General features: G+C 34.9%; 1 protein-coding gene across 5 annotated transcripts in view; it reads right to left on the reverse strand.

Annotated features, from left to right (window-relative positions):
• Positions 1-2183: 2183 nt before the first annotated feature.
• SNX7 (sorting nexin 7) overlaps positions 2184-25123 on the reverse strand; it is a 98273-nt gene continuing 75333 nt past the window's right edge. For 4 of the 5 annotated variants that reach the window (XM_033433462.2, XM_004263064.3, XM_033433435.2 and 1 more), the window contains 2 exons: positions 22748-22900; positions 2184-2603 (listed from right to left, as the gene is read on the reverse strand). In XM_033433462.2, coding sequence (XP_033289353.2) covers positions 2526-2603; positions 22748-22900 — 231 coding nt within the window. In that variant the 3' untranslated portion in view covers positions 2184-2525. Of the gene's footprint in view, positions 2604-5594; positions 8465-22747; positions 22901-25123 lie in introns of those variants that run through there. The other variant, XM_033433455.2, reaches the window with a different exon arrangement.

A 25123-nucleotide genomic window follows, 5' to 3' on the forward strand; every position in this document is an offset into this window, starting at 1 on the left:
TGTGTGTGTGGTGTATACATGGGATAGCAGTCGTGGATAGAAAGGGGGAGAGAAGCGAGGAAAGGCATACAAAGCTAAAGTTTTGTTGAGATATAATTGATATATAACATTTAAATGTTTAAGGTGTACAACATAACGATCTGGTTTATATATCGCAAAATGATTACCATAATAAGATTAGTTAACATCCATCACCTCACAGATACAACCAAAACCTTGACAAGAACTTTTAAGATCTATTCTCTTGTCAACTTCAAACACACAACAGTATTAACTATCTTCATCATGTTGCACATTACATCCCCAGGCCTTATTTATCTTATAACTGGAAGTTTGTACCTTTTGACCACCTTCACCTAATTCCTCTACTCCCACCACCACTTCCCTCTGGCAGGTGTTCTAAGTTTCTGTATCATTTAACAACCTGTGAGTTGGAAATTATTATCTCTACTTATTATCTCCATTTGAGTTCAAGATTATTTTCTCCAGATGGGGAAATGGAATTTGGAGTGGTGAAATGGCTTGGAAAACAATACGGTTGGGGCCATCCTGATAGGAAGGACTCTCACCCAAAATTTGTTTTGTATGTCAAGACCGGTGACGCCATGAACACACCAACAGGGTATGAAAAGGTTTATCACTCATATAATGAGGCTTCCTGGGGAGAGCAGGGCTGGCCTCTCAGGCTGTTTGAAAATGTCTTGCGACCTGGGAAAAGAGACTGGCTTGGGGTTTTTATGATGGTTAGAGGGTGAGCCCCTGCATGCTGGGAGGAGGCTGTATGGTTTGAACTTCCTGAGAGTGCCAAAAGAGGGAGCACTCTTTTGGCCTTAGCAGCTTGTCCAGACACGGGGCAGGAGAGGAAAAGGGAGGTGAGGCTTAAAAGCTGTGAGCAGGGTGGTGGCGCAGTGGTTGAGAGTCCGCCTGCCGATGCAGGGGACACGGGTTCGTGCCCGGGTCCGGGAAGATCCCACATGCCGCGGAGCAGCTGGGCCCGTGAGCCATGGCCGCTGAGCCTGCGCGTCCAGAGCCTGTGTTCCGCAATGGGAGAGGCCACAACAGTGAGAGGCCCGCGTACCGCAAAAAAAGAAAACAAAAAAAAACAACTGTCAGCAGTCAAACATCAAAAAATGAAGCCAGGGCTTCCCTGGTGGCGCAGTGCTTGCGAGTCCCTGCCGCACGGGTTCGTGCCCCGGTCCGGGACGATCCCACATGCCGCGGAGCTGCTGGGCGTGTGAGCCATGGCGGCTGAGCCTGCGCGTCCGGAGCCTGTGCTCCGCAACAGGAGAGGCCACAACAGTGAGAGGCCCACGTACCGCAAAAAAGCCGGATTCTTTATCACAAATGGTTTAAAAATAAATTGTACATGCCACTAAGAAAAATGTTTAGTTTTATATTTATATAGGTGTTTGTGTATCTCTTGTTTTAGTTAAGATAATCTAAATGTCTAGTTTGTGTGTGTGAGATACTTAAGAGCTAATAACCAAATGGTACTTAAAGTCATACATGTAACAGGCATGACTAAATACGTCAAACTTTACTCAAAGTCTTGAGAAATATATATTTCCAAAAATTGCCAAATATTAGGATAACCAATACATTCAATTTTTAAATGCAGCCATAAAATGAATATAAAATTACTCTGTATGATAAATATTACTAGAATGTAAGCCTGGAGAATGAAGTGAGTGTAATGTGTCTTTATCATTATCATCATAAGCACCTGCAATTGTGCCTTACAAAGAGTAGACCCTTAACAAATAAACGGGAGAACAAATTTGATAAACACTGTGTACATTAAAAAATAAATCTAGATGTGAATTGTGAAGAGTATGTAAAAAAAAAATACCAAAAAAAAGAATAAATTTACTAGTGGGAAAATGACTGGATAAGGAATTCTAAATAGTAACTCAAAAAATAATTTAAATTTATCTTGGTAATCTTTAAACAGTTACTTAACTTTTAATAAACCAACTTTTGAAGTTATCATTAATGTTTAATAATATTTAATCATTTTTGCATATTCACTTTGAATTCCTAATATCAAAGTAAATAGCATTTCAGAGAAAATTATGATGAAATAATGGTGAATACATAGGATAGTTGTTAACATACATTGGATTCACATTAGAATCTGCTTCAGAGGCTTGAGCTACTAGGAGAAAAAGAACACACACAAGTCATTTCATATTAAACTTTTTATTAAAACTGAGTCTTTACAATATATTTAAAATGACATGTTCCACAGACAAATATTTAAGAAAAAAACTTTTTAATGTATAATTATTGGTACACAAATTTAAGAACATAGTTAAAACTAAGCTAAATATTTATATGTATATATATGTATATATATATCCAAATTCATATGAATGCTCTGGAACACCTGAGTTTTAAGTTGTTGGTTTTCCAGATAGTGTGAAACACTTTTCGTTCACTTTAGAAAGGACCCAGCCCATCCAGAAAGAATAACTTTGGTTAACCTTGGTTATCTCCCAAAGATCACAGAGAAGTCTTCAATGCGATTACGATTTATCTTCAGAGGCTTCTTCCAAGTGGAGATCTGTCTGTGATGTAAGGAAGGATTCCCATGTAGCAAGGCACTAAATAATGGAAACACACCATGAGGAGGTCAACAGTAGTTCACTTTCACTGTTAGAAGGATTAATAAATCCTTACGTATCTGTTCCTATAGCAATCTGCCCTACTCCTCTCTCCCACAGGCTTGCCAGGATCCCTGTCATTTTCTACATATTTTAATTCTTAATGAGGGAAACTGTTGCTAAATAAGAGGAAACCATAAGAGGTTGAAAAATTAGCATGGATTAGTTTGCTGAAATAATCCACTATTCCCCCATTGTCAGGTTAGAAAACAGATCTATAATAAACTGTAGAGGGAAAGATGGACCATTTGGATCTGAGGGGGCAGGCATTAAGCATCTAGACAGAGGAGTAGTGATACAAGCATGGCTTAATCAGATCTGAATCCTACTATATCAAGTGTGAGTTTGTGCAAATTGATTAATCTCTATTATAGTTTCTTCAGCTATAAATTAGGTTAATGACAATACTTACCAGTAAAGCAATCGTGAAAATTAAATTTACATAACCTGTATAAATTTCTATGCAGAATGCCTGGCTCAAAGTAAGTATTCAAAAAATTAGCAATGATTATATTATGATGGTCTGCTGGGACTAGGTGGTGAGATAGTCATTAATGTGCCCAGGAAATGAATCAAGGTGACCTAATTGATATCTACAGAACAAAAGAGAATATGTATTTTTTTCCATGTGCATATAAAACATTTACCAAAACACACCATATTCCAGGTTATACAAGACATCTCAATAAATTTAAAAAGAATCAAGTTATATGAGGTTTGTTCTCTGAACATAATGAAATTAACTTAGAAATCAGCAATTGAAAGATATCTGAAAAATCCCCAAATATTTGAGATCTAAACAGGACACTTATAAATAAGCCCTGTGTCAAAGAAGAAATCAAAAGGTAATCTAGAAAGTATTTTATTTTAAACTGAATGAAAATGAAAATACAATGTATAAAAAATTTTGGAATGCCACTGAAGTAGTACATAAAGAGAAATTTATACCACTAAACACCTTGATTAGAAAAGAAGAAAGGGTCTTAAATGACTTGAGTTTCCACTTTAAAAACTAAAAAAGAACAAATTATAACCAAAGTAAGCAGCAGAAGAAAAAAACCAGAAAAGATAGAAGTGTGACTCAATGAAAGAGAAAAACAATGAAACCAAACATTGAATCTTTGAGAAGATTAATAAAATTGATAAACTTTTAGCCAGACTGTTCATAAAAGAAGAAAGATGACACAAATTACCAACTGTTAGGAATGAGAGAGGTGACATCCCTTTAAATTCTACTGAAGGAAAAAAAGAAAATATTATTGAAAACTTTATACCTATACATTTGAGAACTTAAATGAAACCAATGAAAAGATACAAACTACCAAAACTCACTCTAGAAAAAACAGATAATTCAAATGAAGTTGGATTTGTTGTTAAATATCTTTCCACAAAGAACACTTCAGGCCCAAATGGCTTCACCAGTGAATTCTACCAAAAACTTAAAGAAGAATCATATTAATTCTAACACAAACTCTTCCAGAGAACTGAAGAGAAAGGAATGCTTTCCAACTTACCAAAGACATTACAAAAGAACAAAACTACAGACCACTATCCCTCATAAACATAGATGCAAAAATTATAAACAAAATTTTAGCAAATCAAATCCAGCAATCTATAGAAAGAATTATATTTCATGACCAAATGGAGTTTATCCCAGGAGTGTAAGATTGGATTAATGTTCAACTATCAATCAATGTAATTGACTGTATTAAATGTAATTTATTATCATCTCAATAGACATGGAAAGACATTTGTCAAATTACAATGTTCATTTCTTACTTTAAAAAAAAAATTCTCAACAAATTAGGAACAGATGGGAATTTCTACAACTTGAGGAAGAACATCTACAAAATACCTACAATTAACATCATATGGAGAAATGCATTAAATATTAGCAGTTATTAGTATTTTATTTCTTTTCAATGCCAGGAAAACAATTTTTAATTCAGCTTTATAGATACTCAAAAATCTCCTTCACCAAATTTTGAGTATAAAAAAGAAGGAAATACATAAATACCTAAATACAGATAATGTTTAAAAATCTATCCACAACATTTACAAAACAATGAAAACTATGAACTGGGATTGAAGGGCCCATAGAGAACCATGGTTCACCTTTGGAAAGAGTCCTGTTTCCCTTGCGAACCTGATTTCTGGCCTCTTCTGCAAATCCATACATTATCTACTATGTGGTAACACTGCAGGGCAGGCCAAAGCAATTACTGCTTTCAGGAGATATCATATCTTTTTGATAACTCTGCCAAACTATCATTTAAAAAATCTTTGAACATATGCAAGGTAAAATTCAAAATAAAAATCTGAGCAGTCTGCTCTATTTAGAATTCCTGTCAAATAAGGGATCCAAATTGCACGAAAGATTGTATTAATCCTAATGTGATGAAACTTCTATCACTGTCATATTCTTCAACTCTCCTAGTTTAGTAAATGTCTAAGGAAGATCAGCCCTCCATGCTGATTAGTGTTGTGAATTAACATTTTCATTTCTAAAGCAAATCCTAAAAATGACAGTGAGACATGGTAAAAGAAACAAATTAGCTACTTAACTATCTCCCTACCATCCACCATACGAAAGGCAGAAAAACAATTTACGTATTTTGAAATACAGATTATAGAACACTAGCACAGAAAATCAAGAGAAGTATCATGACAACGGCTGAATATCTATATGAATACTTGGTCAGGCATTGTAATGGTTGTTTTATCACATATTACCTTCTTTAAACCTCACAGTGACTACTATGAGTCTTATTTTATAGATGAGAAAGCTGAGGATCAAACGGTTAAGTATGTCTGTGATATTACAAACCTGGTAAGAGATATAGCCATTCATTAGCAAATGGAAAATAACCAATCTCTTGAATGACCACCAGGATACATGGATACATTTAATAAGTCACTGGCCCATCAAGATGAGACACCTTTCTTTTACATAGTGGAAGAAGGACCATTTTGGAGGGCAGGTGAGTAAAAAAAAAAGCATAATTGCAGGGGGATCAACTTTTCTTTTAAAATAAATTTGTTTATTTTGGTTGCATTGGGTCTTTGGTGCTGCGCGCGGGCTTTCTCTAGTTGTGGCGAGCAGGGGCTACTCTTTGTTGAGGTGTGCGGGCTTCTCATTGCGGTGGCTTCTCTTGTTGCAAGGCACGGGCTCTAGGTGCATGGGCTTCAGTAGTTGTGGCGTGCGAGCACACTGGTTGTAGCACACGGGCTTAGTTGCTCCGCTGAATGTAGGATCTTCCCAGATCAGGGATTGAACCCGTGTCCCCTGCACTGGCAGGCAGATTCTTATTCACTGTGCCACCAGGGAAGTCCCAAGGGGATCAACTTTTAGGAAAGAGTATATATGCAGGTTGAGTGTGTAGAAATTGATTCCTTACATACCTCTTGGAAATTTTTATGTATTTTCAGGAGTATGTATACCCTTTGAAGATGACTGAGTTAATACATGCCAGGAATATAGTAAGTGCTCAGTAAATGCAAAGACCATAGAGAAGAAATGTACTTTACTACTGATGCAAATATGCTGCTCATCATAAACACTGCATTTTTCAATCTGAATATTCATCAACTGACATCCTGGCTTCTATTGATCCCTAAATTTGTTAATGTTAGGTTTTGCTATAAAAGCCTGATTCCCCACTCATGTTGCTGACCGTCAGATTTCTGGATCTACAAAGCTGAGGACATGCTCTGAACTGTGTAGCTCCTGAAGCTACCAATCTTCTTTTGGAATTTTGATAGCAGATTTTTTTTACTAACTAAATATGTTGACTGCCTCCTCCTGCCAATGTTTAATATTAACCTATTACCTGATATGTTGCTCATTTACCCAGTTAATGTACATAAATCTATTTTAAAATAATGAATGATAATCTCTACAACTCCTTAAATCTTTTTAGTCTTTCTTGTTTTTCTTGGATTTCTGAGTATGAAAAACTAAGTAAAAACTCAAGAAATGGATTATTTATACCACATAAATAGTTCAGTTCAGTATTCACTGCATCCAGGACTGTGATAATTGGAGGACATAAAGAATCATCAAAATGACAACAACAAAAAAATCTCAAAATCTAGTGTGAAACTTCCTTATAATTGTAAATTATATATATATATTTTTTTATTTTTTTGCAGAACGCGGGCCTCTCACTGCTGTGCCCTCTCCCGTTGTGAAGCACAGGCTCCAGACGCACAGGCTCAGCGGCCATGGCTCACAGGCCCAGCCGCTCCGCGGCATGTGGGATCTTCCCGGACTGGGGCACAAACCCATGTCCCCTGCATCGGCAGGCAGACTCTCAACCACTGTGCCACCAGGGAAGCCCGTAAACTATATTTTTTAAAAATGTATTTCCCTGGTGGTGCAGTGGTTAAGAATCTGCCTGCCAATGCAGGGGACCTGGGTTCAATCCCTGGTCTGGGAAGATCCCTCGTGCCATGGAGCAACTAAGTCTGTATGCCACAACTGCTGAGCCTGCGCTCTAGAGCCTGCGAGCCATAGCTACTGAGCCCACTTGCCACAGCTACTGAAGCCCGTGTGCCTAGAGCCCGTGCTCTGCAACAAGAGAAGCCACCGCAATGAGAAGCCCACACACTGCAACAAAGAGTAGCCCCGGCTCACTGCAACTAGAGAAAGCCCATGTGCAGCAATGAAGACCCAATGCAGCCAAAAATAAATAAATAAAATGAATAAATTTACTTAAAAAAAAGAAAAAGATGTTAAAACAATTATTTGAAAAAAATATATTTCTGTTATTTGGCTTCTCACTGTTTTCTATCAAGAAATTGATTTTTTCCCCACTTTTAAATCATTATAATTAGTAAAGCAAACTAATATCAAAATTAGAGTAACAATCAAAAATACCCAGTGTCACGGGTGGCCTGACCTTCAATCATATCCATCAGCTCATTCTAGTTTTAGATTCTCATATTGTCATAAGAGAATCAACAACAATTCCCCTTCTAGTTGAATAATGTATCATGATTTTCCATACACATTATCTTATTTGATACAACAATACTTTGACAAACTCAAGTAATTGCATCTTATAGTTAAGGGAACTGTGATCCACTGAGTCCAGCACTCTTTTCTAGTGCCCCACGTTTCCACTGCAGTAAAAGTAAGTCCATAAATATGTTGAACATATTTATTGGCAGGATGTTGGGTGACCAGAAAGCAAGTTGATCACAAATCCTCGTTAACTGAGAATGCAGTGCACACTTTTTTCCAGGTGGCTCCAGTTTTTAGACGAAGACCAAAAACGGTAGCTTCTCTATAAAGGGCAGGACTGGGAAAGAGGCTGTACCATTAGAAAAGTGAGCCAGAACTAGGGTAAACAGGTCTGACAGGTAAACAAAAGCCCTTTTGTCCCAAAACACATTCTTAAATACTTCTCAAATACACAGACAGAATAGAAAATAAGTTTTAATTCCAAAACTCTTCTTGAAAGTAAATCTCTTGCTACCCCAGTAAAGTAGTGATGACATTTTGCCATTAGATAAGGTAAATGTCTCTTTAGTTCTCGTAAGTAGGTAGTGATCACACAAGCAGATATGATCAAGTGTTCTAAAGAATGAATGATAACAAAAATGGGTTTCTGTAGATATAGCTTCCAATGAAAACTTCCACATTTAAGAATCAATATTTTCTCAAGATGGTGGGATATGAAGAGGTTCTGTTCCACAGTCTGACTTCAGGCAAATCTTTTCATTTCTCTGGGCCTATTCGCCCATTCATAAAATAGGGGGGTTGGACCATGTGTGTCTGTTAACTTTCATCCTAGAACCTAAAGTGGCCAACACAAAAATAAACAAATGCAACCTAATTATTAACTTAAAAGCTTTTGCACAGCAAAGGAAACCATAAACAAAACGAAAAGACAACCTACAGAATGGGAGAAAATATTTGCAAATGATGCAACCGACAGGGGAATAATCTCCAAAATATACAAACATCTCATACAGCTCGATATCAACAAAACAAACAACCAATCAAAAAAGGGGCAGACCGAAGATCTAAATAGATATTTCTCTAAAGAAGACATACAGATGGCCAAAAGGCACATGAAAAGATGCTCATTATCACTAATTATAATTAGAGAAACGCAAATCAAAACTACAGTGAGGTATCACCTCACACTGGTCAGAATGGCCGTCATCAAAAAGTCTACAAATAATAAATGCTGGAGAGGGTGTGGAGAAAAGGGAACCGTCTTACACTGTTGGTGGGAATGTAAATTGGTGTAGCCACTATGGAGAAGAGTATGGAGGTTCCTTAAAAAACTAAAAATAGAGCTACCATATGATCCTGCAATCCCACTCCTGGGCATATATTTGGAGGAAGCCATAATTCAAAAAGATACATGCACCCTAATATTCACTGCAGCACTATTTACAAGAGCTAAGACATGGAAGCAACCTGAATGTCCACTGACAGATGAACAGATAACAAGGTGTGGTATATATACACAATGGAATATTACTCAGCCATAAAAAAGAATGAAATAATGCCATATGCAGCAACATGGATGGACCTAGAGACTATCATACTAAGCGAAATAAGTCAGGCAGAGAAAGACAAATATCATATGATATCCCTTATATATGCAATCTTAAAAAAAAAGATACAAATAAACTTATATACAAAACAGAAATAGACCCACAGACATAGAAGACCAACTTATGGTTACCAAAGGGGAAAGCGGTTGGGGGGTTGGATAAATTAGGAGTTTGGAAATAACATACACACATTACCATATATAAAATAGATAACCAGCAAGGACCTACTGCATAGTACAGGGAACTAGACTCAATATTTTGTAATGCCTATAAGGGAAAAGAATCTGAAAAAAAAAATATATGTATGTATAACTGAATCACTTTGCTGTACACCTGAAACTAATACAACATTGTAAATCAACTATACTTAAATAAAAATTTAAAAAATGAAAAAAAAAAGTTGGCAAATGAGATCACATACAATTTGTAAATATGCCTTGTTCTATTTGGCTTGACACAGTGTGGAAAGGCATCAAACATAACATTTTACCTCTCCCCTCTGTATTTGGTATTTATAAGGTAATTGTCACTATAAATAATTTCCAAAGGTAAGATTCAGAAATACATGAGAAATATTTTCAATTACTACTACTGCTACTATTACTACTAACAGTTTACATTTATCAAAACCTTATTATGTGCTAGGCACTGCATTAAGAACTTAACATATATTTTACTTATTTATTTACTTATCTATCCAGCAGCTTTCAAACATATTTTCTATATTGGCTATTTCGGCCTCAAGTAAAATAAGTAGTGACGTAAGGGATAAACAAGTTGAGACTCCTGGAAAAGTATTTATGAGTATAAAAGCTTCAAAATGATTTACTTTTAGTGACTTACTGGGAATATTGAGTTTTGCTTCTAAGACTTTCCTTTCATCTTTCTTTATTCCATTATACATACAAACATATGTGTACATATATATTTTAATACCAAATAAAGGTGATGTATATACTATTATTTTTAGCACTTTATAGATAAGGATGCTGAGGTCCACTGAAATAAAAAAAAGTCTTCAAGGTCTCTGAGCTTAAAAGTCACAAGTTATGCCTGTCCAAAGCCCATGCTCTTAGCCACCAGATGATAATGCCAACATAAAGTTTGATATCTCCATAGGTAATGCTACCACACTGTTCATGGAACAGCTAATAGAAAACCTAGTCTCATCCAAATTATCACATAAGTCAAATTAATAAAATATTATCTATATATCTCTGCTAATAAAGTAAAATAACCATATATTTGCCTAAAACAATAACAATGATATCTATTATTGTAAAATGTAATAAAAGCCAAACTTTACCATGTACCCCTTTTTAAACCAGAAATTTCCATATTAAGTCAAAGTTGTTGTGCTTCTAGTTTTCCTACTAATCTAAAAGTATCTTTTAGACAGTGCCATAATAATTGCATCTCTCTTAATAAACGAAAACTGAGAAATATGACTGAGTGTCCATTACGTACTTTAATGCTGTCTCAAATGATCTTGGGCACAGACGACATCACCTACATTTGAGGAAACACTGAAGCTCAAATATGTAAACATCTCCATACTAGGCCAATATCACTGCAAAATAAATTACATTATAAAAATTGTAGGCCATGCCTAAAATGAGGGCAATGGAGTGTGTAACATTTTAGTAATTGTTTTTTTTATCATCTAAACCTAAGATCCAAACAGTAATGAAAACTTTCAGGAGCTGCATATTTAAACATTTTTCTGAAATGTAATCAATCCAGAAAGAAATTAGAGATTATGTTACAAATGGAAAGCAACTTCTATTATTTTGCAATGGCTCAAAATTATTCATTAAATTTCATTTTTGAAAAAGTCTAAATTCAGAATAACCTGCCAACTTATAATTTGAGAAATGTCAATAACTTCAAAATAACAAGACTTGCATGCTTTTTTCTAAAATTACTTTTACATATCTCTCAAGAACATAAGTAATAAGTTTGGATTTGTAAATACTGCAAATACTTCAATGACTGCAACAGAGTTAACACAAAAAACTCATTAGCTACAAACGCCATCTTGTGGTCCATTTAAAAACTAATTTTGTAGTATTAGTCTGTAGATCTCTAACTCAAGATCTGCTAAAGATAGAAAAAGCCTTAGATACGAATAACTCCACTTCTGTCATTGTTACATGTGGAAAAATTGGGGCTCCAAAAGATCTAATACATTGGAAATCTTTATAGAAAGAATATGAGAGCCAAATTTTCATATCTTTTCAACTCATACTTTTCTATACCATATCATCATTGTTTTTTAGCAATAACAAACCAATTACATGAAGTTTGTCCAGTTTAGTACCCCAGACACTTCAAACACCAAGCTTATCTGTGTTTGCTTATCAAACATGGAAATACAACAAACTAAAAAAAAGCACATTTACTTTCGGATTACTGGAAAACTATCAAGGCACAGCTATGATGCTTAACTACATTATTTTAAAGCATTTCACACGTCTTCTAATTTTATTCTCCTAAAGACCTGTGAGGGATGTGTGTGGATAGGGTGTGGAGGAAGAGGAGGACCATCAGTACCACTTTTTTTTTTTTTTTGCTGTACGCGGACCTCTCACTGTTGTGGCCTCTCCCACTGTGGAGCACAGGCTCTGGACGGGCAGGCTCACGGGCCCAGCCGCTCTGCGGCATGTGGGATCTTCCCGGACTGGGGCACGAACCCGTGTCCCCTGCATTGGCAGGCAGACTCTCAACCACTGCGCCACCAGGGAAGCCTGGTACCACTTTTTGACAGATTAGAAAACTGGGTATAGAGAAGATATGATGAAGATTTTACAATTAGTGGCAGGCACTCTGATATTCAATTTTAATTTTTTTCATTAGTAAACCCACCTTCTTTTTTCAAGATGTTACATCATGCAGTGTGTGCATGTGTGTTTTAAATCATTTCTTCCTTTTCTTTGCAGGAACTATATATTGGTCCATAGTATATAGTCTGCCATTTATGAAGAACAATAAGAAGAAAATTCTTGATTCAGAATCTAGATAATTTTAGAAATTATTTAATTATCATATATAATCGCCTATTCAAGTATTTGATAAACTTAACTACAGAAAAAGTTATCCAATCCAAAGGGTGGGAAGAGGCACAGACTGTCTATGCTATGGCATAACTGTCCCTTTTACATCTAAGCTCAAATTCGCTTGTACAGATAATTGAGAAATAACTATCTCACAGAATGAGACTGGTGAAAATGTTTTTAATACAAGTTTTTAAGAAAGCAGAAACCTGCAAAACAACAAAAGCTTTAAAATTACATGAACTATAATAAAAGATGTACACAGTTATGTGGAAACATGAGCTATAGCTATGGCTTTGGAATATGCAATTCAGAACAGAAATCATCACTTAATAAAACAACAAAATAGTTAATTACATAATACTTCAGAATTCTAAAAATGATAAACACTCGATTTTTAAGATTTCCTTAGAAGTAAATAAAAGTCAGACCCTGGTGCATTTAAACTGAATTCTATAATTAACTGTGCTTTATATACATTATAATACTTGAATATTAATCAGATTATAAATGTTTAAATGAGAAAAGACACTACCTATGTTAAGTGTAAGAGATGAACAGACTTTTAGAAAACAGAAGGAACTTTAGAGCAGCGCTTCTCAAACTATCTGCGATGATGAATAAGTCTTGTTCTTTCAATCTGCTGAGGACCATTAAGTGAACCTACTGAGCTGACTAGTTTGCACTTCATGCCACAAGAAATCACCACAAAAGCTGGATAATACTCGAATTGGCCTATACCTTATTTAACAAAAGTCTAATAATCACCCACTTGGATGTCATGACAATGTCTAATTGCTATAGAAGATTTCAACTGATTACATTTAGTTTCTGAATCTATCATGTTATAAATCTGTAATTAACAATTTATGAATTGGACATTAGTCCACAGTTTAAGTAGCATCACTTTAGAGATCAACATAATTACCTGAAGTTTCCTAAATTGTGTTCCATGACAGGCTAATCCTATAAGAAGAAATGCTGACCTAGTCAAAGAAATTATGTCTTCAGATTCATAAACCATATAAGCACATAAAAGACTCTGAGAACTTTAGTAAAAACGCCTGTTTAACTTTAACTCAAACTTATTTGACTACAGAACCTATCTTTTCTTTCACGATTAATACCCATTAACATTACAAAAACTAATTTCCTATAAAATGCATTGAGAAATTCTAGTACAGACAGAATTTCTGATGTGCATTATTCAACAATTGCTTAAAAACTCCCAGTGGCAGAGAACTTATTTCTTTGCATTGCAATTTAATGTAATTTAGAGAATTTTAATACATAGGAAATAACTCCTTCTGTGAATTCAAATTATACAATTTCCAAAAGTTGGTGCTAGATATGTTTTCTGAAGCAACAAGAAAACATGTACTCCTTCCATGACTGCCCTCCAAATACCTTTCTTCTTTTCCAATTCCTTGAATGAAGATGCATTTCTTAGACCACTATCACCATGATAACCTTATTCTGACTACATCTTAGTTTGCTAATATTACTATCAAAATGCATCATCAAGTCTGAATTCAGTATTTTGAATAGCTACTAAATAATGGAGATCATTATTTTGTTCTAATTTTTTTTTAAGTCAAAAGTGTCTTCTAATATAAAAAGACCTCAATATGCCTCTTATGAAAGTTAAGTTTTGAAAAAAGCAAATTTCAGTGTGGTCACCAAGATAAAGACCCAGTAAATTAAATGACTTAACGTCTGCAAAGTATACTATCATTCTACATGCTGAAGATAATCTTATTGCAAAGTAATTTTGGCTTGAGTATAAGGATTCCTTGTGGTGGGTGGTGGTAGAAATAGTTAGAAGTAGATTTACTACTTGAAATATGACCTTGTCATCAATGTAGAGGATAACAATGAACCTTATCTGCTATGACAGAGGAGCATTCATTTGTATCACTGAAAAGCTGTATCAAATTATTGAGGTGTAAGTTTAAAAGGTCAGTTGGCTACAACAGAACAGTATTTTAAGCCAAGTGGAACTGAAATTTACTGTCAAGAGCTCATATTTACCTAAACTTCTTCAGATGGTTTTACAATAAAAGCTCTAATGAACATTTTTACCAGTTTCCTAAGTATTTTCTAGAGACTATTTCAGACATTAATTTCATAAATGACTTTGGTGAACAAATAAATCTGAGATCTTAAACAAAGGTGAACAGATGTTTTCCTAGGGAGTTTCTTAGGAACTTTAATGTGCTAAGATGCATTGCCAAACTTCTCCATAAAGTGAAACAGTATAACCTAAAAGGAAGACACTTGGCTATGAGGTTGTCATATCCAATGACAGCCAAAGTAAAATCAATAGAAGCAAATGATTGTGTGATCAAATATGTCCTTAAATATACAACAAGTAGAGACCCAAAGAACTATGCCCTGGGACTTCCTCTGCCATTTGTAATAGTTGATTTAAAAAATTTATAAAATTTCTTTAATGTAGAGTTCCCTCAGCTCAATTTATAATTCTCACCTCTTCACTCATCCAGGATTCCTGGTACAATCTATCAAACTGAGAAGGCAGCTCTGCAGCCTCTGTGACAGCTATTCTCCATAGATGCCTCCTCCGCAACCAATCGACCATAATAGAGGACCATAATAGCCTCCCATGAACAATCCAAGCAAGTGTTTTATTGATGAGCTTGTTTCCATAATCGATGGTGAAGCTTCTCATCAGACAGTGAGAATAAAAGGTTTTAGCCTTAGGATGACACAAGGTTATTCCATCTGTTTCCATTGTTCTAGTCATTATTACCATGTACCTTTAGATTCTATTTGAAATAGGAATTGATTGCTCCCCCCAAAAATGATCTCCATAGGATAAATGGTAAAGAGGACAAGATTAATCATTAAACAATCAATAGTGTTGGTCTCTTTACTCAAAATACAAAGGGAAAAACTCCTAGGTATTCAATGGATTGTCATTTAACAGCATTAAGAAGATGAAAACTTGGTGTTTTTCTTTTGATGAAGATGACCAGCCCTAAACGAATTGGATGGTGCATAGAAGAGTAGTGTAATGCTGCCTGAATTTGCTAATCCAGACATTCAGGCTTCTAATGAGTGCCTCCCATTGAGTAAAAAAGTAAATAATGTGGACACAAGAACGTAATGAATTGGAAAATTTAGCTGGCATAAAAATGGTCAGGTTGAGTAAATATCTAAGCATCTTAGCCTCTCAAGCTGGTGGTGTGTTTACTTTCCAGGAAATCTATCCTACCCATTAATGGAAATCTACTGAATCCCCTAGGGTATATAATGTAGTTCTGAAACAGTCTTCAAATAGTTCCAAAGATAGACTGCTATTTTCTGAAGGGCTGTTTTAGCACCATCAGATCTGTCTTCCTCGGTCCTAGGGATTAGGTCAGGTACCGGCTTTAGTAAATGTTATGACGCATGACTGTAAAAAGAAAAGTACCCTGATATGGATTCAAAAATCCCTGTCCTAGATAACTTTGAATTATTCCAGCTCTAGCTAAATTCTTTATTCTTATGATTTGGAAAGGGAGTTGAGACACATTAACCTTAAAGAAAGTATCTGTTTACTCTGTTTCATCCTAAGAGACTGTCAATATAAAAATATAATTTAAATGGTTCAACATAGACCAACTTTTATGCCTCTCTCCCAATATTTAAAAGGAAAACTCAAAAACTACAGGTCATTCCTTAGGACCAAAATGATACTAAACAACTACAGCTGGTTAAATCCTTAATCACTTCCATCCTTCTCTTTACAAGAAAGGCTGTTACAAAGAGTTGAGCAGTATGAGGTGATTGTGTATGGTGCATAGAAATTACAGAGGTTAACTATTTTGGAAACAGGTGTCATTGTTTCAGTATTTCCCAAAACCTTCTCTGGAGCTAATCTGAGTATTCACCTAGGAAAGAAAAGTAGCCTGCATTTCTCCTGGGTGAGCAGAAGTCTGTCGATCTTTCTCTACGTAAATCAGTTTAGAATTAAAGGCTTCATATAGGGCTTTGTAAGCATTGCTTTTGGGCTGATAAAGGAAAGGCTTTGCAAGGGTCATTGTAAAAAGAACACGCCAGCCTTCTCTTTTTGTGGCAATGGATAGCTAATGTTTTATTATCTCTTCAAATATACTGAATTTTAGTTACCTTTTATTTGTATTTGCCTAAATCTTGCAACTTACATTTTCATTCTCCTTGATGGAGAGAACAGGAGTGAAATAGAAATGAAGTAGTTCTGTTTTCTCAGTTTCCATAACATGGTTTCCATTAGAGATTCACTTTACTAATTTTATTAGAGTTTATTAATTCCTAATTTTCTTGCTTCCAAAAGAGGCTCCTCACACCTACTTCCATTTGACTTTGGTACTATTTGGAAGTCATTCCATTTTTTTCCAAAACCTCACTTCTTCCTGAAATGTGCCCTTCCTGATACTGTTTCTCTGTATTCATCTCTGACTGTATCTCTCTCTTTACATCTTTGTCTTTCATAGTCCATGGTCCACAGATGTAATCGTATCTGATTCTTTAACTGCTTCACTCTTTTTATTACTTTTTAGAATTGTCCATTCCTCTTATGTCATATTCTCTTTTTGAGTCTGTGATGTTGAAATTATACTTTTCTGTAATTTTTTCAAATCACTTTACTAAATTCTATGCAATATGACTGAAAATGGCCAGGGTTTCCTTCCTTTGCTTTCCTTTGACCTCCCAGATTTTGAAAATGGTACTTTCTCCCCAAGTTTCTGTCATGTTACATAACCGTTCCTCTTTGTTGGATGGAATTAGATCTAGAGAAGCTCTTCCCTCTAACTGTTCCTTTTAATTCATGTAGATGAACAGAAAGTCCATAATTTATCTGAGTCCCAATTTTTTAAAAAAGAATGAAATTTCAGACAGAAATCTAAATGCCACTCATCAAAATCTTGCTTAGCTGGCAGTTTTATAATCATTACCAATATAGATTAACCTCTTAAAGTCACAATGCTTGGGAGCTATCTTTACTTGGACCAGGGTGTTTTAAATATTCACAAAAATTTTAAAAATGTTCCAAAGCATGTAGTGCACCACTTAATTTAAAACAAGCAACTCTTTTGCTAGAGTTTATTTTACCATTCCCCAATGTAATAAGGAATACATTTCTAAATAAGAACAACTATACTTGAAGAACTTCTAGGACATTCAATGCTTATCTACTACTTACTTTGTAGAAGAACTGCTATGATACCTATTTTTTAAATTTTCTCTACTTTTTAAATGGTCCATATATAACTGGACTTGGAATTTAGGAAAGCATTAGTTGTACTATTGATTTGGCTTGATGGTGAACGCTTGTAATGATACTTTTTCTTCATTTATCTTAGAGAAAACGTCCTATACTATAATTGCTTTTCTGCTTCCTAGATGTCCATGTAGATACATATATTTTTATTATTCAGTAATGACAGAACCCTTCTATTAAGCCAGCTCATTACCATTCAAGTAAAAAAAAACTAATTTAAATATTCTTCCATTAAAAAAAGTAATACATTGTAAAGCTGTATAAATCAAGTGAAAAATACATATACTTATTATTCTTCCCTAAGGGCAAGATTTAATTTTGAATTTGAATGTTGCTTAGCATACGGTTTTGATGTTAATTGAATCTTAAATGAATGATTTTACATGAGGCAATTGACATTCTTAAATAAGACTGATAGCATTTGAAATGAAGCGACCTCTAACCTGGTTATTTCTTGAAATTCTTATCAAAAAAGATTTTAAGTCTAGTGTTCATAATTATTTTTAATAGTATTATTTATGAGAGCAAAAAATTTACATAAGTGCTTAATTATTAGTAGTTCTCTTCACTAATAAAGGTATGTCAACATGATGTACTAGAAGATTTTTTTATGTCGTTATATAGAGAAGTGTTTAAACAAATAAAAAATACAGAACTCAAAATAATACATATCCACTATAATCATCATGACACAAATAAGTAACATATGTTTTTATGTTGACACATTCGAAAAGAACCATGCAGAAATTTTAAAATATTTTTATGTGCATATAGCAAATTATTTTTCTATAATTGCATTTAAGTGTAGCCTTCTCTAGGAGATAAGGTTATGGGCATTCTTTATTTCCTCTTTATACATTTGTGTACTTAGCTCTTGTCATTTTTTTGTTTTTCATGTGCATGTATTAATTTTCAAACCAGAAAATGAGGCTCTGAAACGACTTCCATACATTAACTAATAATTCTAAAATAAACTGTGCAAAGAAACAAATTTTACTACTTCAAGTATTATATTCACTTAACTACAAACAGTTTTACTTGGCAAAAATTAACATTATGTGATCTTTCCATGATTATGATATTAAAATTAAACTTTCAAAGGGTATATTCTTTCAGTTTATAATACCTACCAAGGATTACTTCCTTTCAAATCTCTTCACCATCAACATAATCATCAGCATCAGTATCATCAACAATTGAAACTTACACGCTTTTGTACCTACTAAAGAACAATTAGAAAATGTCCACGTACTTTATCCAGCATGTCATATTTTATGGTTTCAGCATCTCTTCACATTTTAGCAAGAAATAATTTTCTTTGGTTATCTGGATACCAAGATACTTTGAAATTATTCACCTATGTTCAACTGGATTTTTGTTTTATTGTTTCATTATTCTTGTTTTTATAAAAAGACTCAAATTTATTCTTAGTTATTGGTCATATAGAACAAAATTGGGAATAGCTTCATTTCACCTACTCAGAGTTTATTTGGAGATACCTGTCTTATATTCGGTGTCAACTGTCTCCAAGTAAATTCACACATCTAAGTATAATATTTCAATATGACAATAATTGGTTTCTGATACAGACCTATATCTCATATTTACAAACTGATTTTCCTCTTTCATTTTAATATTTAAATTTTAAGTTGTAAACAAACTGTGACCATTTTACTTCATAAAAGTCCAAAGGCAAATGTTTATACCCCATTTCTTCTATCACACTAGGAACAAGCCCCTTTGGTGATTTATTTTTACAAATGTTGATGAAAACAGAAGTATTTCCATAATAATATGATTAAATTAAAAAGGGACTGGAAAGATTCTGCAATATTTCACTTCCTTGTATATCTGAGATATTCTGAAGTTAACAGATAACAGCAGACTGTTGCTGTTTCAGGCCACACAGTTTGTGTGTTAGTTAGGAAGCCGTGATTATATAAGGGCCCCAATTATGCTTGGACTGATGTGTCAAATCAGTTAAGAGTTATTCACTTAGGAAAAAAAACAATAAATAACTGGAGCTGTAGGGATCTTGTGAAGTTATAATAAAGAAAACCAGAGATTCCTCCAAATATATACATCTAAGATGCAGTACACTTGATATAATTTTAGCAACATGTAGAAATATAATTCATTTGGAGGAAAGGGTGAAAAACATACTGATATAAACTGCTGTGAAGAACAAAGTTTGCAATATGGCAATATGGCACAGTGATGCTAATTTAACTATTTCTAATAAAACTGTATTTTGTATAAACTGAGTGCAACCTATGAGCGTGACAAAAATATGTATTTATGTGACAGGTATAGTCAAAACTTAAACATTTCATTTGGAGTTCAATGGAATTGCCATGAACATTTTCTCTTAAAAAAATAAAAAAGCAAACTTAGAAAAGTTTTGCAGACTTTATCATTGAAAGGAAAACATAGTAGGTGCATTTGTCACATGACTTTTATAACCTAATATGTTTTATAATCACAATCCTTACAGTATATTGTATATCTTAATTTTCAAGGCATTTTCTTAAAAATTATTTCAATTAATTGTCATAACACTACTATAAGGTCAGTGTGGACAGGTTCTATTGTAAAGGAGAGATAAAGTTATTTCTGTGGATTTAAAGAGTTAAGTGGTAAAAAAAAGCCTATGTTGATAAATGCGCTTTATCCAACAGAAATATTTTAAATCATTTCAAAATCTGAGATTTATGAGAAATTCCTTTTAGAGACTTGAATTTACTTAAGGTTGTTAATGTAGAATAAAAAAATAGGAGAGGTAGAAAATGATCTTTCCGATCCCACCTGCTATAAAGAAAATCACTTGAATCTGTCCACTAATCTCTAGCTCACTGCCATGAGACCTCTATGTCAGTTCACATCTCTGTCTTTGTTGCTACATTTTCTAACTAGGCTCAACATGTTTAGTTTTGTTCCACTCTGACCCATATAGCCAGTGTGATCTTTCTAAAAGGCAAGTGCAATAGATATTGTCTCTTCCCTGCTGAAAAGTCTTCAATGGCATTCCCCATTTCCCTTAGAATGAAAATAAAAGACAAAGCTTATAAGGCCCTCTTCAGCCTAATAGCGTTCAGGACATACTAATGTAAAATATGACATGTTGGCATATTAAGATGAATGAGTTTGAGAATATGGCAGAAGCAGAAAGGTCACTTTGACCTTCTTCCAACCCTTATCTCACGAAGCAGGTCATAAAACCCTCTTACAAGACGTGGCCTCCTTATGCCCAGAGGAAAAAAGAAGCGTCTTTACCTCCAAAGACAAAGGGACACTGAGAAGACTCCTAACAAAAAGGACTTGCTAAATTCCCTCCAGTTTATTTCACTTAACTCATACTCCTTAACCTACCCTATTTCTACATGACAGCCCACTCTTCATCAAACTTAGCGTAGAAATACTCAGATCTGTTTCTTCTGGTCTAGATTTGCTCATGAAGGCTTCTGTACCTCAAAGAACTTACATTAAATCAACATATATACATTTTTCCTGTTAATTTATCTTTGTCAGTTTCATTTTCAGACCCAGCCAGGAATCCTAAGAGGATTGAGGAAAATTTTTCCTCCTCTACAAGCCTCCTTTTTCAACTCAACATTACCTCCACTCCACCATCCTTCAAAGAGAACCTCAGTAATTTGAACATGTACTCTCTCACTTCTCGTCTTTTCTCTGCCTGGAACTCTCTTACTCACATCTTTATCTGGCTACCTCTCATTCATCATTCATTAAGGTCTCAGCTTAAACACATCCTCTGAGGAACCTTCCTCTTTCCCTGCAATGTCTTTCTATCCTGGAACTTATTATACTTTATTATCATAAGTTTTATTTTAATTGACTGTTTCTCTTATTGACTGTAACTACATGAGAAAGGGACCATGTTTGTCCTGCATACTGTGGTCTCTCCAGGGCCCAGCACAGTGTCTGGTGGTAGTAGGGGCTCAAGTAATTCTTGTTGAATGAAAATATCAGTATCAGTTAGATAATCTTGCAAAATATAAAAAATTTTAGTTTAAAGTACCTTTAAACTAGCAAGCACTATAGACTACAAAGGGTAAAATAATTCTCTTAATGTATCAATTTTGTATAGTTATTAATTCAGTCAGAGATAAGGTTAAAGATGTATGTTTAAAATATACCTTCCAGGAAAAGTATGTTCAGAATACGCTAGATGAATGGGAACTTCCCTGGTGGTCCAGTGGGTAAGACTCCGCACTCTCAGTGCAGGGGCCCCGTCATCGACCCCTGGTCGGGGAACTAGATTCCGTGTGTATGCTGCAACTGAGAGCCCGCATGCCACAACCAAGACCCAGCGCAGCCAAAATAAATAAGTAAATATTTAAAAAAAGAAAAGAAAAAGAAAAAGAATGAAGTTGTACCCCTACCTTATACTATATAAAAAAAAAAATTAACTCAAAATGGGTCAAATACCTCAATGTAAGAATTAAAACTATAAAACTCTCAGAATATGCTAGATGAAGAAAGTGATAGCATAAAATTCATTTAAAATAATAACTACTTTTCGGAATTGTTAGTTGTTCAAAAAAAGGTAATCATTTGAAAAGAAAAATGTTGACTAGGCTCTTTCCTGAATTAAAAAACAAACAAACAAAAAAACAACTGAACTATAAACTAAACTGAACTAATGCTCCTTTTTTGATTTTTTGAATAGCTACAGAAGGCATGGTAGGGATGGCAGGGACATAACGTATAAGCCCTGAACTAATTTTCAAACCTTTGGCCCTTTCCTCATTTTGCAAACCCTTTTTAATACAAGAAAAAGAGAGGAAAAGGAAATAAGATAGGAGAATCATTAGGAAGCATGTGCAAGTGCTTTTGAAGAATTCAAATCCTTCCAAAACAAGAAACTGAGGGGAAAACAGACACAATAAAATGGTAGCATAATTCTTTCTCACATCAAGCTCAGCTCAAATTAGGTACTTGGGCATGCTGTGTAGGAAGGAAAACTTATCACCCTCCCTCCACATATACACATTTGTGTCAGTGGGTGGGTTCAGCGTTACTATATTAACTGGCAACTCCACTGGCACTGAGCCACCGAAGAGGCTTCTGAATGTGACACTTGGTTCCTGAACAGACTCTTTCAACACAAGACATATAGAAAGTAAGAGAGAAGATAACATTTTAAAAATGAAGCAATACCACATATCACTAATTACCTGTTCATAAGAGTGGATATTCTCCTCAGCCATATCTGTAAATGCTGACTTGATATCATTTTGCATGTTTTGTTTCCATCTTTCCCAATCTGCTTTCAAGGCATTATTAGCGCACTCCACTTTATCTTCCAGTTTTCCAATCTCTTCCGTAAGCTGGATTAGATCACAAAGAGATCAACTGATCTATGTATTCCTGCCACTAAGTGAATTCATAAAGTCTAAGCTGAATATTATAAAAAACAGTTTAAGAAAAATACTTTTTTTGAAAAGTCACCAGTATTTACCCTGTATACTAACTAGTTAAAGTAAAGAGAACACTGGATTCAGAGATGTCAAGTAGAGTTCTAAGGTCTGCCACCAATTAGCACTTGACTTTACCTAAATCTCTCTAATCTTGGGCTTCAGTTACACTATTTATAAAGCAAAGGAAATTGGACTACAAGTTATTCCAAAATTTTTTTGCAATAACTCTCTAATTACCACTGATTGTGATGAAATATTTATGTTAAAAGATATGGTTGGGGGCTTCCCTGGTGGCGCAGTGGTTGAGAGTCTGCCTGCCGATGCAGGGGACACGGGTTTGAGCCCTGGTCTGGGAAGATCCCACATGCCGCGGAGCAACTAGGCCCATGAGCCACAACTACTGAGCCTGCACGTCTGGAGCCTGTGCTCCTAAACAAGAGAGGCCACGATAATGAGCGGCCCGCGCACCGCGATGAAGAGTGGCCCCCGCTTGCCGCAACTGGAGAAAGCCCTTGCACAGAAATGAAGACCCAACACAGACAAAAATAAATAAATAAATAATAATTAAAAATGAATGTCTGCTTATAAAAAAAAAAAGATATGGTTTCACATGTTCAGCTTCCCCTTCCTACTCCTCATTTTTCAGCTGTTTTTAGCAGAATGCTCAGTTAACTGACATGTTATAACATCCGTATAGATTATGTAGTCCAACCTGGAGGCCCAGGGGATTAACTTGTCACATTCCACTCAGCTGGTAACAGAGGCAGGTTTATATCACAAGACACCTGACACCTAGTCCACGCTCCATTAGACAGGCTGAGTGTGACAGTCATACCTCCTCCCCAACTTACCCACCAACCTTTGAGCATGGAACCCATCAATTTATTGCTTTATATTTAGCACATTTATATTTATATAAATTTTTATATATTTATGCATATTTTATATATTTATACATATTTTATTCATATAATCAGCATACATTTATTTATTAAGTTCCTTCTCCATACCAGGCATTATTCTAGGACTTGGAGATTCAACAGTGAAGACAATAGACAAAAATCCTTGTTTTTACCGGAGCTGATATTCAACTGGGGAGAGACAAACCATAAGCAAGATAAATGAAATATGAACTATCATTTGATAATAAGTGTCAAAAAGAAAAACGAAGCAGAAAGGTAGATAGGGAGTATAAGAATGATGCAATTTTAGATAAGATGTCTGGGGAAAGCCTAAATAAGAAACTGTCATTTGAATAAATATCTGAAGTTGATGTGAGAGTGAACCATGGGGTTCTTAATCAGAAAAGCATTCCTGGCTGAGGAAGAAACAGGACAATGGCCTAGAGGTGGAAGCATGCCTGGATGGTCCAAGAAGAATAAGGAGACCAGCATGGCTGTAGCAGGTGGCAGAGTTAAAAAAGAGGGAAGCTCTTAGGAGATGAGGTCAGAGAAGCAGTGGGTGACCAGATCTTACTGAGCCATGCAGTCCATGGTAAGCATCTTAGGTTTTATTAAATGAGACCCAAAGCCAGAGAGATTCAAGCAGAAATGACACCACCTCTCCCATGATTTAAAAGGGGCATATTATACGTTACCACTATTCCTTGGCTCTGAGTATTTGAAAGAGGCTATCATTTAAGAAGGTCCCCACTACAGACATGCTAAAATGTGAAAATGTATGTCTTGGAATCAAAAAAATGTTATTTTACTTCCAATGCTTGTTTGAAATATTCTTTTTATTCATTTGTCAATATTTTGCTGTGCAATTTCACTGCTGACTTTATTTCATTGCAGCCATATTTGCTTTTGTTTCCCTAAGAATAGACATTTGGTATTATATAAATCTTTTATTACCTATGGGAGATCTATTTCAGTAGTAAGGTTGGTTTTCATGTTTTGTGTGTGGCGGGAAGATGTGTTTTTTTCACTTTCTTATTTTGTTTGTAAACTATCTCAGTGAGGCCATTTATTACTTTATGGGTATGTATGACTCTTTGGGGGTAATTATTTTGCTTAATCACAGAGAATTTGTCTAAAAGGATGTTAATGGGATTTCTCATGGTGGACTGCGGATGCTGGAGAATAAGCTAAGGTAAAATTTTACTGACAGGCCAAACTCAAACAGGATCCG

This window comes from Orcinus orca, chromosome 1 (genome assembly GCF_937001465.1).
Source record: "Orcinus orca chromosome 1, mOrcOrc1.1, whole genome shotgun sequence".
Taxonomy (NCBI): Eukaryota; Metazoa; Chordata; class Mammalia; order Artiodactyla; family Delphinidae; genus Orcinus; species Orcinus orca.